This window comes from Contarinia nasturtii, unplaced genomic scaffold, assembly GCF_009176525.2.
Source record: "Contarinia nasturtii isolate CC-2019 unplaced genomic scaffold, AAFC_CNas_1.1 Cnas_scaffold_187, whole genome shotgun sequence".
Taxonomy (NCBI): domain Eukaryota; kingdom Metazoa; phylum Arthropoda; class Insecta; order Diptera; family Cecidomyiidae; genus Contarinia; species Contarinia nasturtii.
The window spans coordinates 5,327,741-5,345,407 of record NW_022197544.1 but is presented as its reverse complement, the minus strand read 5'-3'; the positions used below and the strand labels follow the sequence as shown (position 1 = coordinate 5,345,407).

The following is a 17,667-nucleotide window of genomic DNA, read 5'->3' as shown; positions in this document are numbered from 1 at the left end:
GAACGAAATAAGAAATTAAAAAAAAATCATCAAAGAACTTGTACTAAATGTAATTTACCGGTAATTCAGTTAGTTGATGATATAATTATTGGAACATTTTGATTTCGAATAAAATTCATTGCTTATGGAATAATAATACTAAACAAATGTTGTTTAATTATGTTTGTTTTTAAGTAAATTATACAATATACACACAATACAGTAAAATTGCGTTGAATTATTTGAATTTCGTGAGATCTTTGGTTGGTATTTTTCTCATTGGTTTTTTTTTTATTTTGTTCGATGGCTTTTTCTTTTGATTGTATGAAAAATCTTGTATGTTCTGTTTATTTTTTCTTCGAAAATGAATAGCTAAAAAAAAGTTTTCAAAAATACATAGCTAATTCGAAAATATTTTCCGCATCTGTATGACATTTACATGGTTCAGTTTGTTTTTTCTTTTTGTTTCAAATATTCGTTCATTCTATATGGCTATTTCTATTTGGCTGAACGAAAAAAAAAGTGTTTTAATGATTGAGACGAAATTCAATGAAAGTCTTATTAAGATAGGTCGAGCTGAACATCAAGCAAATAAAGCACATGAAAAATATACTAAGGCATTTTGGATATGCCGTGTATGTTTTAATTGTTGATTTTTTTTATTTTTTCTTTCCTCGTTTTTTCATCTTTCGATTCTGTGCGGGTAACTTAACTTTGACAAATGCATCAGAAGAATATCGAGTAAACGAAATAAATGTTATATATTATGATGTTACAACGCTGATATTATGCTTGATGCATGATGATCGAACAATGTGTCTCATCGTATTCCATTTAGAATATTATTTGGTGTAGTTGTTCGATTTCATTTTTCTCTTTCTTTTTTTTTTGAAATTTATCACGTAACTACATATGTCAACTACAGACTAATTATTTTGATTTGAATTTAGAACTGTGAATTTTAAATGGAAAATTACGACATTTGGTCACGATAAACGAGTATATCTATCAAGATTTTTAAAGCAATGAACTAGTTTTTTGTGAATGCAACAGTGTCATTTTCTCGATGTTGTGTTGTTTTTTATTTTTCTATTTTTATTTTCAATCTGTTTTGTTTTTCTTTTTAATTATAATCGGTGTTATTCGTATGGATATGTGTATGCCACGTAATCCCTTTGTACATTTTCTGAAATTTCATTAAATTCTAATATGTGTTTTTTTGCTTGTTGTTTTTAAGTGGAATTCAATTTAATAAATGCTTGCCGCGTCGATAATAATTTAACTTATTGAAGAACAAAGCGTCAGTGATAGATCACACAGTATGTCTAAATGTTTTTTGCTGAGAAAAAACGTATTTGGGATTATTATTTTGTTTTCTTTCGTTAATCAATATCGGACAATTTATACAAAATGAAGAGACACACTTACAATAACTAAAACTGGAATTTAAACAATTTGCATAATATGATGAAAAAATACAAATACAAAACAAACAAAAAAAATGGTCTAAACCTCCAGTCAGGCACGAAAAACTACCGGGCATGAATTTGTTTAGCATTAGACATACTGATAATTATCGGTAGCTCTAAGTAATGGTTCGTGTTCAATACTTTTTTCTAATTCAAAATAAGTCATCCAATCTGCAATCGAAAATTGAATAAAAAAAAGACAACGATTAGTCTCAGTCGAAGAAATATTGAATCAAAGACCTGTGCCGAATTTATAATGTAAGCATTATAGATTTCATACAAAATTTTGCACTGGTCTTTATAAGAAAATAATTGAAAAATACCGGTTTTCACTGGTTGCACAAGGCCAAAGCAACTGCATTCGAAGAAATCGGCCAGATTTTTGAAGGGACCACGATTGAATGGACTCTTGCCTCCGGCTGCTTGAAAATGACGGTAACGTCCTCTATTCATTCGTTCATTTGTTGTCATGCCCAACCAAACAATCTGATATGTTTGGCATATTGTTAGCAATGCCACCCAGCCAATATGCAACAATGCATTGCACATCACCCATCCAATCCATGGATTACATTGACCAATGGCAATGATTGAATTAATAGGACCTTTGCATGGAAGACATTTTTTTAAATTGATTTCGTACATTTACATCAAGTACAATCAAGCTCACCTTCTTCCATTGTGATATTACAGGCGTTCATATAGAAATTGGCTCCACCATAAATCATCCAACTGCACATCATGAGCAAAGCATACAGAAATCCCATGAAGTATTTGTGATTATTTGCGCCTGTAACAGAAAATGTAATTCCAAATGACAACTGATTCATTTCAGGCGACGAAGCTCTTTTTATTACCAATGCAATTTCCAATCCAGGGACAATGATGGTCGAAACGGGCCACACAACGATCACATACTGAACAATGCTTCGAACGAACTGGTCGTCTCACCAAGCATCCCGAACAGAATAACGCTGATTCAAATCCACTTCCACCGCGTTCTGATAATTCGATTATTGTCTATGCATTCGAAAGAAATTGGTTGATTATAACATCTTATCCAATTTTGTGCATCAATGATTATAATTAAAAAATAGCGTGATGGTTACCCGGAATCTTTGCTCTTGTGTTGGTTTTATAACACCCGGATCACCACGCCATGCTTTTAAGAAACAATACCATAATGCACCGCTGGATAATAGGAATAAAATGGTGGTTAGCTGTGAAACGGTGGGCGCAATATGAATAATCCATGTCACATAAAACCATAGTTTCGTTGCCATATAAACACTAAGCGGCAATAGTGACATCAAATTATCATCAAACATTGTTTTGCCTATACTGTGAGCGGCCCCATATAGACAGCCCAACAAGAAAAATTTGATTATATACAATGTGTCCGCACTAAATATTAGACCAGCTATATAAAATGTTAGAAATGGCGTTGCAATCATTGTGTACCATCGGACCCGCTATCAAATTTAAAAAAACAATCAAACATTTTAATTCATTTAATCGATATATGGACAGAAAATTCGACATAATTCTCAACACACTTACTTTATCTAATGTTAACTTGACAATAAAACTTTGTCTTTGACTTGACTGACTGTCCTCTCGGATGCGTTCCATCACTTTTGAACCGATCCAAATCGATCCGGCATTTATTTGTAGCATTTTGAGCGGTGTATCACCACGTAAATTTGCAGTTTCTAAGCTAGCTTTTCCCTATATTATGAAGAAATATTACGATAATGAAAAAATTCGCATTGTCACATTGGAATTGGCTTACTTTTAATATTAGTGTGCTTATTGCTGTGGTATTCCGTGCTAAGATGGCCCAATGTAATGCGGTATTTCCATGTGATGCATCGACTAATGTTGGATTAGCACCGAGTGTAAGAAGCAAACGAACTGGATCGAGTGCACAAACCTTCCAAGCGGCCCACATAAGTGCTGTCATGCCGCCACGATCTTGTAAATCTGGATTCACACCTCGTGCAATAAAATACGCAACTAATGCAGTGTGACCAAATTGAGCTGCTAAATGTATGCATGAGCATCCTTCGGCGTCTCGTAAACTCGGATCAGCACCGGCTGACATCAATAAAACCACGGCATTTAAATGCCCTTGTCGTGTGGCCCAATGTAATGGCGTCGCATGCAATTCACCACCAATCGAATCAACAATGGCACCACGTTCCAAAAATAATTTGATAATTTCTTTGCGATTATTGATGGATGCCCAATGAAGCAGTGAAACGGTTTCACTATCCGGCTGATTAACATCCCATCCAGCATCGAGCAATTCTTTGACTCGTCCGATTGCACCGTATTGCGTTGCCTTCACAATATCGAAACCACTGTAATCATCGACTGGTGGTACAACAGGCTCGTTTATGATTAAACCTTCGCGATCTCGCTCGGGTTGTGTGCAACCAGCTGCCGTACAAGCACTTTGATACATTTTTTTGGTTGTGTTTAAATTCCAAATTCACGTTAAATGGTTGGCGCTACAAAAAATATCAATCGAACGAAAAACAACAGATATGATTCATGTTTTATTTGAAAATGTGCTTATACTGATTCAAACGGAATTCATCAAACAAGCATGATTTTTAGCAAACACATTATCACTCTTATCAGATACACCAAATAAATTGGTCGAGTGACACAGAAATCGTACAACAAACACGCACATGCATAATCAATAGTTTACTAAAACCTAAGTAGCAAACATTCAAAGCACATACACGATAACTTACCTGCTAATTTCTAGTTAGAATGAACGGTTATTAGATTCGATTAATGCGATTTATTGATATTATACACATTATTTTTGTAGTTTCTTTGCATTTGCAAGCATTTTTCTTTGGTTAAACAGTACTAGCGATCATATGCAATCTTTTTGATTATTAATCTATTTTATCCTTTTCTTTTATTGTTCTGTCGAATTTCATTTGGACAAAAAAAATACGTTCGCCTTTGACAGCTGTCACTTGACTGCAGCAAAGGCGCGACAATAAAGCGGACTGTCTATTCGTGTATCAGTGTACATGTGTGTAAGTGCGTGTGTGTTCTTTCGTCCGTTTTATCATACCATTTAAACGAAAACATGTCATTTCAAAGGTCATGAATATTCGAATGATGCCATTTAAAAAACCAGACATATTTCAATATATTTCCAATAATAATTTAATGCAAACAAATTTCATTTGGATGTTATTGCGCCAATGATACGTTCGAAACACAACCAAGTTCACTTCACTAGCCGCTACCAATGACAGTTAACTGGTGACATTTAAAATTTCAACTTTTGTTTACATGGTTTCAGTTCGGCATTGAAACATTATTAATTTGTAAATTTATAATTAAATGATAATTATCACTGCTCACGAAAAAAAACGATTATGGAAGTTCTTCATGCTCAGCGTTACCACAATTTTCAAAATCAAACAAATGAAACAATGTTGTTTGATGTTTTTCTTAATGTTTGATTCAGAATGAACAACTACATTAGCTATAACTTTAAACTGATTTCTATATAATACGAACTTTTATCGGATAATTTATGAAAAATTCGCAACCGAAACAGTTTATCATCAAATTTGTTTTTGATTGACAGAGCACTTACAACTCGACGACATTGATTTAGATCCAATAGGAATTTTCATTAATCTTGAAGAAGATAGAAATGATTACAGGCGTTGGTGGAAAAAATCTGCAAAACTTCAATTGACAGCCTAATAGTAAAACCGAAATGGAAGAACTTGAGCGTAAAAACATGATGCAAATTCTTCAGCGTATATAGAGAACTTTCAAATTTTAGAACAAAAAGAGTTTATAAAAAACTGAGGGCAAAAACACAATATATCGATTACTTGTTTTTGCCCGCAGGCTGGATATGTCATGTTTTTGCTCTCAATTTTGTCTATAGTTTTTTTTCCTCGCAACAATCGGGATCTTGTTTTTACGCCGAAAAAATTGATTTTTTTATACGCATGTGATACGACAGTGTCATTCCAGCGGTCTTCCCAGTGTTTCATACAAGCCTCCCATGTAAATGGTAAAAAATGGCGAAAAATGAAAAAAATAATTAAATTTTTTTTCTTAAATTCTCAAATACTACTCAGCTTTCTGTATCATCTGGTGAAATCAGAATGAAAAAAATCGCATTCCTTATCATCCAAATCACGATCTGGAGGTTTTTCACTTTTGGAGAGCTCTATACCGAGTCTCCGAGAGTTTCATATAAACTTGCTATGTGTGTGATACCCATTGAATGGTGACCGAATGCCAATCGCGATTTTGATGATATGGAACGCAATTTTTTTCATTCTGATTTCATCAGGTGATACAGAAAGTTGAGTAGTATTTGAGAATCGAAGAAAAAAAAATTAATTATTATTTTCATTTTTCGCGAACTTTTCACCATTTACATGGGCGGCTTGTATGAAAAACACGGAAGACCGCTGAAATGGCAAACGCCAAATATATACGGACCTACGACAGTGTCATTTCAGCGGTCTTCCGTGTTTTTCATACAAGCTTCCAATAAAGATGGTATAAAAAATCGCGAAAAATGAAAAAAATAATTAATTTTTTTTTCTTCGATTCTCAAATACTACTCAATTTTCTGTATCACCTGGTGAAATCAGAATGAAAAAAATCGCATTCCATATCATCTAAATCACGGTCTGGACTTTTTTCATTGTTTGAGTGCTTTATACCGGTCTGCGCTCCGACTATGAATTCATCGTCAGCCGCAAAACATTTTTTTCCTCCCGTATTCGAAAACAATCCACAGAATCCCGACGTCTTTGTAAATTGTTTCCCAAAGGAGAAAAGTGGTAAAAGCTCAAGTAAATCTAAATAAATAATAGCAAATAAGTGCATTTCTAGCTTTGAACCTTTATTGCACATCTTATTAATTAAACGTTTATAGGGCGGCCTGATTTGTGAGGTAACGAAAAAGGGCAACACGGTTGGAAAATATCATATCAAAATACATTTGGGAATTTCGCGGTCGGCAAAACATCATCAAAATGTCGATCTTGGAGAAATTTTTGTGTACAAGCTGCTAGATCTGATAAAAGTTGGCCCAACAGTGCACTTCCTACCGAACATCCAAAAATCCAGATTTGGACTCTACATTGCCACGGAAGATGGTAAGATTTGAAACTATCTTTATTTTCATTTTTTAGTTCTCTGTTTTTAAATAATTAAAATTACTTAACGCAAAGAAAAATCGTCTATACATTTATATTTTAGTTAAAGGATTTCGTCAAAGATCTGATATCCAAAAAATGAACGACAGAGAAAAATTAAAGTGTGAATTGCTCAGTAATATTCTTATCCTAACGGATCTTCATTCGGAGAATTATGGCATTGATGGCGAAGGAAATCTTAGTATTATCGACTTCCAGGTATTTTTGAACTTATTTTTACTGACTTTTTTTTACTTCCGATAAAATAAAAAAAATCGAATTCATTAAAAAAAAAATCTTTCCTATTAAAAAATTATTCCACCTAAAATCATTAATTCATTAATTTTTTATATAGCTTGGCGCACTCCATAGAGGGACAAAGAGAATGGAAAAATATATGAAAGACAACATGAAATATCGCACCCAGATTGTTGAATTCATCAAATTGTGGAATTTTCCAAAAGTCTTCGACTCCGCTGATAGTGAAATTACTAATCAAAAGGAATTAATGGCAAAGCGAAATATTGGTAGACAGTCGAGTGACGAGTATCTAGCATACCTTAAACAAATCAAAGAGAATGTGTCTGTTGTTCTAGCTTCCAACCATGATGAAGATAACACCGAACCAAGCCCGGCCAAAATACAAAAAATTCAATGAAATTTTTATCGATAAGACATTTAACTGTCCATCAACTATGAATCAAGCAATTACACTTGAATGAACCGAAAAAATTGTTTTCTTTGAGATAAAATCAAACATCCCATATTTTTGTTGCAGCAACATGCGTTACTTAATTTTTGTCCAAAATGACATTTTTTGACCTACAATAATTTCATAAGCACCTACTTTAATCGTAAAATTAGAAATGATAGATTGATTTTTACAGTAAATAAAACGTTAACATATTTTCACACCGTAATATCTTCGTTGTTGTTTTGATAATTGTGCTATTTTTTTCTACTCTCACAGAACATTGACATTCGAACTGTCAGTAGTTTGAAAAAACGGGTTTGTAAAAACTGTAGCAAACTACAGGGTGCGCCATAATAACTGTCCCTTTTATTTCTAGCCAAAAAATACAGAAATTTGAATCAAATCGAGATATAATTTTATTCGATATAAGAATGAGGTATAGAGATTATGATTCAGCCTTTGACTTTAATTCTTTCCAACTTTCCTCGGATTACCAAACGCAAACGTTTCGAAAACGATTGACACGCGGCACGCACCATATCCATGGGAATTTCGTTCCAAATTTTTATTATTTTCTTTTTGAATGCATCCAAAGTGGTTCGTTTCGTAATTTTCAGATCATTGAGCTTCGACGACATGTATCCCCAAGCGAAAAAATCGAGCGGGTTCAAGTCAGGAGACGATGGCGGCCATGAGTCTCTGTCAATGAAATCAGGAAAATTCGTGCGTGGCCATTGTTGTGTCGTATTTGCTCGATGTGCGGGTGCACCATCTTGTTGAAATACCCATGGTTCACCTCTGAATAGTCTTTGAGACTGTTGCAATAAGTTTTCACGCAAAATTTCTCTAATATATACTCTGTTATTGATTTTTACGCCTTCTTCGACGAAAACCAGTGGACATTTGTGGTCGGCCGACATGCCGGCCCAAACCATCAATTGTGGAACATTTTGAAATCGTTCGATGGTTTTTTCTATCTTCGGGAATATCAAGGATTGATGTTGCGTACACACGATCATTTTGCGAATTGAGGCTTGGCTGTAAAAGGAACAACTTTTCATCTGAAAAAACAATGTTCGAGTTTGCGTGCCAGCGCAACAACTCTTTGCATGTTTGCTTTCTGGCTTGTTTATTTTTGATTGTGAGACCATGTCGTCGACATTTTTTGAATGGATTCATATTCAGGTCTTCTGCCAAAACTCGTCGCATTGAAGTTTTACTGATTTTGTGCTCATGAGCCAACTTTCGTCCACTTCTTCGAGGTTCTCGGCGAATTTTCTCTCTCACACGTTTGATGAGATTTTTGGCACGAACAGATCTTTTTCGTCCAGTTTTCTTTAATATATCAACGCTGCTCCGTTCTTTGTATCGTTTTATTGTGCGCTTTACAAATTTCAAGTTGATATTTTCATTTTGTAGCTGTTGAAGAATATCAATTTGTCTCAAGCCCCGTTTGTGCAAATTTAGTACCAGTTGACGTTTCACATCCATTCTTATTGCAAGACGGTAAACGACAGAGTGTATCGCAAGACATTTGAGTATTAAAACAAACGATTGAAAAAAAGGGACAGTTATTATGGCGCACCCTGTATATATGTCAATTATTGCGCGCAATACTTTACTAAGGTTTTTATAAGTTTTATTGAAAGTTGAAAAGTGAACAACAACACACACACACACACACACAAATCTAACCAAATCAAATTTTTGTATTTTTCGAAATTCATCACATTTTTAAATTTGTAAATTCAATTACAAACTTTTATACATAAATTTCGTAACGAAATTGCCAAAACACATTCACTAAACTCGAAAAGATTTTTTACGTATTGCACGTGCAGAAAAAAAGGACTATTACGCCTCTTAATCATTATTAATATGATGTAAAGCATGCATTGAACTTGCTATATTTTGTATTATGCATATATTATGATTATAATCATATATTCATATATTCATCGCACTGAAAACGTCTATGAAAATGTGATTTCAAAAGAGAGAAGAAACGCTTTATGCCATTTGGAAAGAAACAAGATAATTTTACGGTCAATTGGAATCGGTTTTATTTGCAAGCGCTACTTGCTCATAAAATCTGAACAATATTTGTAAAGGAATCGAAACATTTTCGGTGCATGCCGGTAACAAGAAATATAATGTTAATGATTGATAAAACGCAGAAATAAACAAAAACTGATACGCGCTAATGACGTAAAAAAGGGAAATGCACGCAAAAGTGAAGAAACACACACATGCATCGGGCCCGGTAGTTAAAGGTCTGATTTTGCGACCCAATCAATCTGTGATCGTATTTACAGCATCGCAACAAACCATCTCATTCTGTAAATTTCACATTTCTTCTTCACTTTACCTGGATCATTAATTCGCTGGGCTATTACAGCGTCGAAAATTGCAGTTTTCGGTTGGCATGACGTGATCTCTATCGGATTAAGGCATAAAATAATCCATTGAATGTTTTCGATGATTGGATACGATGTGCAAAAACCAATATATGCGCATGTGATCGCAATTCGCCAGTATATCGAGAGCGTGTGCGACGCGACGAGAGTGAATGTATGCCAAACCATTTTGGTTTGTAACCGAATATTATAGTCTATTTTTGGTGGTTAAACATCAAGAGAAATTGGCAGCGAAAGGAAAAAGAAATCTTTTGAATTGTTAATGTCCGCCATGTGCCCACTTCAGCCATTGTTCAATCGGTTCCATAATAAAGACGATTGAAAATATCTCAAGCAAAACTGCATCTAAATTAGTGACAATGATATTTTTGAATATCATTTTTTTTTTTGCTCTGTCGTTTCGGTGAAATGACAAATACGTTGACCGCTGAAATTGAGGAACCCATCAAAAACGTAATCAAACCGAATAGTGAAGAGAGCGAGAAAACAAAAAATGTGGCAAACCGAAACAATTTCTTTTGTAGTAAATTTCATACGGAATGTGTGTAAAATGCCGTAAATCAGAATAAAAAAAACAACAAACAAAATATAATAAACGCGTCAGTAAGCAATGCGATGTGGTGTAACATTTGGTAATTTAATTTGATGAGTTTGCACGAAAAATTTCGATGACTTTTAGCATAATTTCGTATGAAAATTTTCAAAATAATAATGCACCAGTTGTTTTCGCTGATATGGTGTGTGCTGCACATCAACCTCGAATCATTTTTATTATTTGTTATTTTTGTTAAATGTGCTGAATCGGTTCATTTTTTTTCTCTTGGTTTACATGTCAGTATTTCACCACAATGAGAAGGTAATTTCAACGCGGTTAGTACGTGTGACTATGCTAATCGAAATACTTTTGTCGTATGTGCAAGCCAAAACAATATTGAGTCATGAGTCCATTGGCCGTTTAAAAAGTTCATCTATTTTGCATTTGTGTTACTAAGAAATAAACAAACGTAAAACGCGCACGCACGCGCATACACACACTCACACACCAAAGCGTCGCTTTTTTATGTGCGGTTTTTATTTTCTCCAAAAAGAAAGAAAAAGAAAAGAAAAAAAGCAGATCGTTTGCCGGCTGAAAACAGCAGTAGTGGCATTTAGCACGGTGAACAATCTGAAGACGCTTTATTAATGCGTCTCAGTTACAATTCAATACCTAAATGCGAACAATCCCAACAGATACTTTTCGTGTGCAGAGTAAAAAAGAAGCCGAAGAAAATAAGAAGAGTAAAAGTCTGAAATGCAAATAAACAATCGAAGAGTGAGTGTGTAAACACATTAATACGGAACAATATTAAGAAGTGGTTCTCACCTTTTTCTCTTTCTGACTTTTACGCTCACGGAATCGCGCGCTCGTATGTGTGTGTGTGTTTCGTCAACGATGGAATTGTGTATGTTACGGATCCCAACCACTGACCACGTACAATATAAAAAAATTTGAAATGGTATTTGGATTGAAGCAGACAAAACAACGAAACGGTCGAAAAAAGAGTAATCGTCAACTATAACCAGAAAATATACCAAAAAATTTCAGTCGTTTCTTGACCACCAAATCGATTGTTTCATCAAAATCTGCACGACTTTCAGTTCAAATCAGCGCATTAACACTTGGCGCACATCAAAATTCACAACAAACAAAAACAAACGACAAATAAAAAGACGAATTCCGTTTTTCGAAGTGAAGAAGTGAAAAGTGTGGGTTAGAAAAGGTTTATGTGTACAGTATTATAGAAAAATCATGTATTATTTGTACATTCGGCTTTAGTGTTTATTGTGATAAAGAGCGATTTAGCATAGAAACGAAAGAATAATGGAATTTTTAACTAAATATAGGAGAATGTATATGATAAAAAGGTAAGTGAGTGTGGAATTGACCGTGTGATCGTTTTTTGGTGACAATGAATACAATTCACATCGACGCAAAACTAAAAGGAAATGCTTTTGTTGACCTATTGATAAATTCCCTTTCTAAATGCGATCAACATACTTTTCGACGAACAAAAACCATTCAAAGGTTTGATCGACATTTTATTTTGCATCAACAGATCGTCACTATTCTTTTGGATTTTGATAGGCCTAGTGTGTACATTACTATTGTTTTATCGACCCGAAGATAGGATAACAAAGTCAACCACAGACCAAAGTCTCAGCTCAACAATAAATTTGGTTGACAACAATCAAAACACAGGTAAAACATTTGACTCTGTTTTTAATATTTGGAACCCGTTTTTTTCTTTGCCATACGAAAATGTAACGAGAAACCAATTTAGCGAAACGAGCAAACAAATTTCTGTTCAATAGGCGCTTCAAATCCATTACAGTATAATTTTTACGGCCAATTTCTACAACACATTTACCAAATTGGGCACACCACAAAAAAGCAGCGCGCATGCTTTCTTCACAAGCAAATGAAGTGTTTACAGTTTACATTTTAGAAGGCTTTTGATCCGATTTGTTCAAAGAGCGTTTTTTTTTTATAGAAAAGATGCTATTCAATTTTAGATCAATGAGCATGCTAATACATCCCATATGTGGTGAAACGTTTCATTGCAAATACGTGAGACTATTTCGAAATTTCATATTTTCAAACGAACAATTTGAGAGAGTATTTACTCTTGACGTTCAATTGAAATTGCAACAATCATTTGCGCGAAAATCCATTGAGCTGTAATTGAGCCATCAACAAATCACTTAATAATGCTGATGACTTTTAACTTTTTTTTGTTCGAATTCACTTTTTTTTTCGCCGGTGTGATTTAATTTACTCAAATGCTTTTGGAATTAATAGCACCTTATGCAATAGAAATATTAAACGAACGTTGGCGTTGTTTCAATTCAAATAAAATTCATGTTCTTTCTCTTTATTATTCGATAGATTGTCTAGACTTTCAAAATTCAAAGTCAATAAAATGAGTCAACACAATTTTTTTCGAATATTTTCTTGTTTTTTATCTTTTAAAAAAATCATCTTCAACTTGTGCACTTGTAATGGTAGCTCATTTTCAATCAATCAATCAATCGATAACAGCTTATTTCTTCAAATTTATTACATATCATAGCCGACAATGTTAAACAAATAATAAACAATAAAGAGTACATCACGGCGATGTATTGATTGATTTTCAAGGAGATGCAATATTTGTGACAATGACATTTTGAGATTTTAAAATGGAAAATTAATTGAATTCATTTACAAGCATAACATTCATTGGTAAAATTGCTCATTTTCATAATAGGTAAAAAATGGAACATTCACTATTGGCATGTATAATGAGTTCGGCAATAACAATTTCAGTTTATACATTCGACTGATTAAATAAATGTGGAAACAAAAAACGAGAGCACGACAGAGTTAATGATTTTTTTTCTTAATGGATGGCTTCAATGGCCATAATAGATAAGAGCAATTGGATGTAAATCACGTTTTGAAATGAAAATCGATGCATTTTTACTCTAACAAAACGTGCCTCTCCGCCAACATTTCGATTGCGTTTCATATTTGTTTGGATTTTGAAATTTTCTCTCAATTGTCGTCAAAGATTAATTGAATAACAGAAATGTGATGAATGGAAATTCCCAATTGTAACTCACATTTGGGAGATGTGTGTGAAAAAAATGGTTTCCGTACACTTTTCGTCTTTTCATGAAATGGGAAAAGAAAGAGATAATGGCAAATACTTGAGCCATTAGAAAAACGGTTTCTTTTGATTGATGTGCAAGCGAATCATATTTTCTAAGAGATGATAGAAGCCATGTTATGTATGAAATTAAAATGACCAAAAATTGTTTTTTATTGTATTGAATTTCAGATGAAGACAATAACAATAGTATTGAATATCAGCCATATTATGCACAAGCGGTAAGTATTTCATGAGAAAATGTTTCGAACTTATTTGAATCGAAATATTCTAGCGGATCAACAAAATAATTTCGATTAAAAAAATCCGAATTGGTCTATTTGAAGAATCTAGATAATTGGTTAAATCACAATTCAAATATGGAATGAAGACGAAAAAAAGTCGTCATTCGAACTCTCAATGTAAATTTGAAAAAAAAAAAACGGTTTGTCATTGTTTTCATTGGGATGATTGGAACTAACGATAATGAAGAGATTGAGTGGATAAAAACGAAGAATATTTCATTTTCCGGTCATCTTTTTTGCCGTGCAAATCGGAAATTATATTTTTATAATATTAATGTACAAAGTACATTCAATATAAATGTACCGCTGTGATGGATAAAATTTGAAAATTTTTCACACTCAAATGATCTTTAATTTTCATTCAATAGTCATAAAAAACACTATATAAACAAGAGAATTTTGAATGCAAACAAAAAAATTCGCCGATACAATCACATTCAAGTATTTATGGTGTATTCGGTATGATTTTCACGCATAAATTATGTGGAAGTTTTTTTTTGTTATGGCGAAGAGGAAAAAAACATTATGCGAGACGAACGAGAGTCGTCGATTACGGTACGGATTGTGTGCGGTGTACTCAAATTTCAAGCCGACATTCTCTGTTGTTACTGCTTTAACTGGCATACAAACCTCTTTCTCGGGCATCACATGCCGTTCTATATAATCGTACAAATCGAGCATTCAATAAAGAGAAGAAAACTAAAAAAAACAAACCTTTTGGTCAAGAAATGGTTTATTTTTAGCATCCATTGTGATGCACAAATGACATTCAATACCGAATATAAATTTCATGTGAATATCATCACACCGTGGCACTTGTTTGCATGTACAATTTCAATCGTGTCAATTATTATTGATGCACAACAATAAATGCTCAGGCAAAACGAATAAAAAGAAAGAAAACCGCGCTGTATAAACCATGTTAACCGCGTTTTATACGACTTACATTTTGCACTGATTTCTCTTGAATTTTAGTAGCAGCTTTAACAGCTCTTTATTGTACGAAACATTTAATGTGCAACTTGTGATCATAATTTCAAGATGACAAATAGCTATCATCAAAACTAATGATTGTTAATGATACCATCGCCCCGAAAAAAAAGAAGGATGATACCAATGACGTCACATGCAATATGGAGATGTTATTTTCTATTGCATTCTGTTTGATTTAATGTCTTTTGATTTGTCTTCATTAGCATGACTTATGTCTGAATTTAATTTTTAATTTATGACTTTTATTCTCTTTTGCAGCGATCAACAAACATTCCGGAAATAGTTCCAAGTGCCTATGAAATGAATAATACGCGAAATGCGCTACAAGAAATCCTATTTTTCAATCGAGTACCAAAAGTTGGAAGTCAAACATTTATGGAGCTTATGAAGCAGCTATCTTACTTTAATGATTTCCATTTTCATCGAGATCCGGTGCAACGCGTTGAAATGATTCGTTTAAGTATGCCGCAACAGTTTGATTTGACCTCTGCAATTTTAAATTTGCCTCCACCTTCGGCATTCGTTAAGCATGTCTGTTTCACAAATTTCACCAGGTAAACAATGATCGAATACGATTTCTTAATCTTAATCTGGCGATTGAAATCAAAAACTCAAAAATGCAAATCAAACACACGGTTGGCTCTCTCATTAATTGAAGTTTTGGCCATTGTAAATGATAATGACACTGTCATTATGGTTGCTATGGTATGCAGTAATTGTTGCATATATGCATTGCACATACACGTGTAAAAAAATCAAATAAAATACATTCACCGTACTGGCCATTCCACGTAAACCATGTAATTTGAGTTGCCTCACACTTTATATATAGCTTATATTCTAATTTATAATTTTTTTTTGTTTCTGCTGATTCCTGCATTTCCACTACACAATTCCACTACAATGGAAATATTCATTTTGCTATTGAAATGGCAATTTAACGAATCAAAGCAAGAGCCAATCAAAAAGAAAATAATAAAAAATATACGCTATGAAGAATAGTCTGTATTTTCAAGTTATTTCATCATCCAAATACTCGTTTATTCTCACTCACATACATTGAAAAACGCGCGTACGCACACGCTTCATAAATTAATATTGCATATTGCACACGGAAAATCACTCACCAATTTATAGTACTCAATATTCAATATTCAATATTCATAATAATTTGAATGTTCTAGAATTTAAATGTCATAAAAAAAATCTCACTGTTTATCACACGCGCGCGCTCTCATTCAGGTGTTCAATGATGAATACATGATCTTTAGTTCGCTTACTATAGAATAAAAATGAAAAAGAAAACAATTTTATTTTAAAACAAGTTTATCAGTCAAATTGCATTTTATGTGTTTGGAATGGTTTTTTTAGGCAAATTTTCCAATCGTTGTGTGGTGACGTTTCCATTTTAAGAATTCATTTGTGATAAGTGATTTGATTGGTAATCAATCCTTTAAAAAGTGCATGTGATAGCATATTGAAAATAAACATTTTATCACCACTCGACTTATCGACTAAACACAACCTATCTATGCATTATAATGCTTGCTTTAAAAAAACAAATCGGAAATATTTTTGTTTTTTTTTCTATAAATTTTCCATTCACCATTAATGTATTGATCTTATCTTTTGTTTATTGATAGATTTGGATATCCGTCGCCCATTTACATAAATTTGGTACGAGACCCGGTGGAAAGAGTAATCAGTTGGTAAATTGATGAATTGAGTAAATATATGCGATATGCGAATAGATTGAATATACAGTTGTTTATCGATTCGTATAGGTTCTATTATGTACGAGCACCATGGTATTATGTTGAACGAAAGCGGGCATTTCCCGATTTACCGTTGCCCGATCCAAACTGGCTAAGAAAAGATTTCGAAACATGTGTACTACAAAGCGATCCCGAATGTGTGTACAATCAAGGTGTACGTCGTGAAGGTATCGGAGATCATCGACGTCAAACTCTTTTCTTTTGTGGTCATGAACCGGACTGCACGTATGTATCAATATCCAAATCGATTTTTTTTTTGTCTCACTCAATTTCATTCCATTTTTTACTTCATTTTAATTGTTATTTTATTTATTATACTTGTTTCACCATCATTCATCGTCCATTATTGTTCACATGGCGACCAACAGACCGTTCAATTCCCAGGAAGCTTTGGACAAGGCAAAACGTGCTGTTGAAGAAAATTATGCGGTTGTTGGTGTTCTTGAAGATTTGAACACGACATTTGCTGTCTTGGAGCATTATGTACCTAGATTTTTTAGAGGCGTCACTCGAGTATATCACGGTTTGTATTTCATGCATTTTACAACAATAACAACAAATGATCATGCAACTGTCATTAATTGTCATAATTTTAATTGTATTTTATTCGGTTTATGACGGTTTGTTTCATCCAAAAACGTGTAGCCAGTGAAAGCGTTCGCGTTAATCGAAATTCATTTAAACCGCCGGTCAGCGAATATGTGAAAGATATTGTTCGGCGAAATTTCTCTCGCGAAGTTGAATTTTATGAATTTTGTAAAGATCGCTTGTACAAGCAATATCGTGCATTAAAATTGCCAAGCGGTAAAAGCACAGATGTATCCTCCACGCGTAATGCATTTTGAAGAATGTGATTCAATGAAATAAAACAAAACACACACACACACACACAAACAAAACACTAAAGGCTGATTTGAAATGACACTCGCAACTGACGAATTTCAACTATCACTCACCGATAATACAATAACAACGCAACACAATGCATACAACCATTTTGCGTCCGACTACACAATTTCGAAAGTCTGCAGTGATTGGCTCAGTGAAGCCATCGGTACCACAAAAAACTATGCATTAAATAAAATATATATATATAGGAAATATTACTTCAGTTCAAATTTATTAAAAAAAATAAATTATTGCTTCTTTTTTATCAACAA

At 33.5% G+C, this 17,667-nt stretch overlaps 3 protein-coding genes across 3 annotated transcripts; 2 read left to right on the top strand and 1 right to left on the bottom strand.

The window, feature by feature from the left end:
* Positions 1-859: 859 nt before the first annotated feature.
* Positions 860-4,466, bottom strand: LOC116352537 (palmitoyltransferase Hip14). The gene is made up of 8 exons (XM_031785218.1): positions 4,214-4,466; positions 3,241-3,961; positions 3,009-3,176; positions 2,558-2,920; positions 2,306-2,468; positions 2,119-2,238; positions 1,772-2,053; positions 860-1,619 (listed from the first exon to the last, which is right to left on the bottom strand). Exons 2-8 carry the CDS (start codon positions 3,913-3,915, stop codon positions 1,537-1,539), a joined length of 1,854 nt encoding a protein of 617 aa, XP_031641078.1. The 5' UTR covers positions 3,916-3,961; positions 4,214-4,466; the 3' UTR covers positions 860-1,536.
* A 1,729-nt stretch (positions 4,467-6,195) lies between these two features.
* On the top strand, positions 6,196-7,494 carry LOC116336791. The gene is made up of 4 exons (XM_031760922.1): positions 6,196-6,270; positions 6,394-6,616; positions 6,720-6,874; positions 7,011-7,494. Exons 1-4 carry the CDS (start codon positions 6,196-6,198, stop codon positions 7,311-7,313), a joined length of 756 nt encoding a protein of 251 aa, XP_031616782.1. The 3' UTR covers positions 7,314-7,494.
* Positions 7,495-11,001: 3,507 nt separating this feature from the next.
* LOC116352309 (heparan sulfate 2-O-sulfotransferase pipe) lies at positions 11,002-17,667 on the top strand. Its single transcript, XM_031784812.1, has 8 exons — positions 11,002-11,671; positions 11,863-12,005; positions 13,627-13,676; positions 14,991-15,286; positions 16,376-16,441; positions 16,517-16,732; positions 16,876-17,030; positions 17,153-17,667. The coding sequence occupies exons 1-8, from the start codon at positions 11,628-11,630 to the stop codon at positions 17,350-17,352; spliced, it is 1,170 nt and encodes a 389-aa protein (XP_031640672.1). The 5' UTR covers positions 11,002-11,627; the 3' UTR covers positions 17,353-17,667.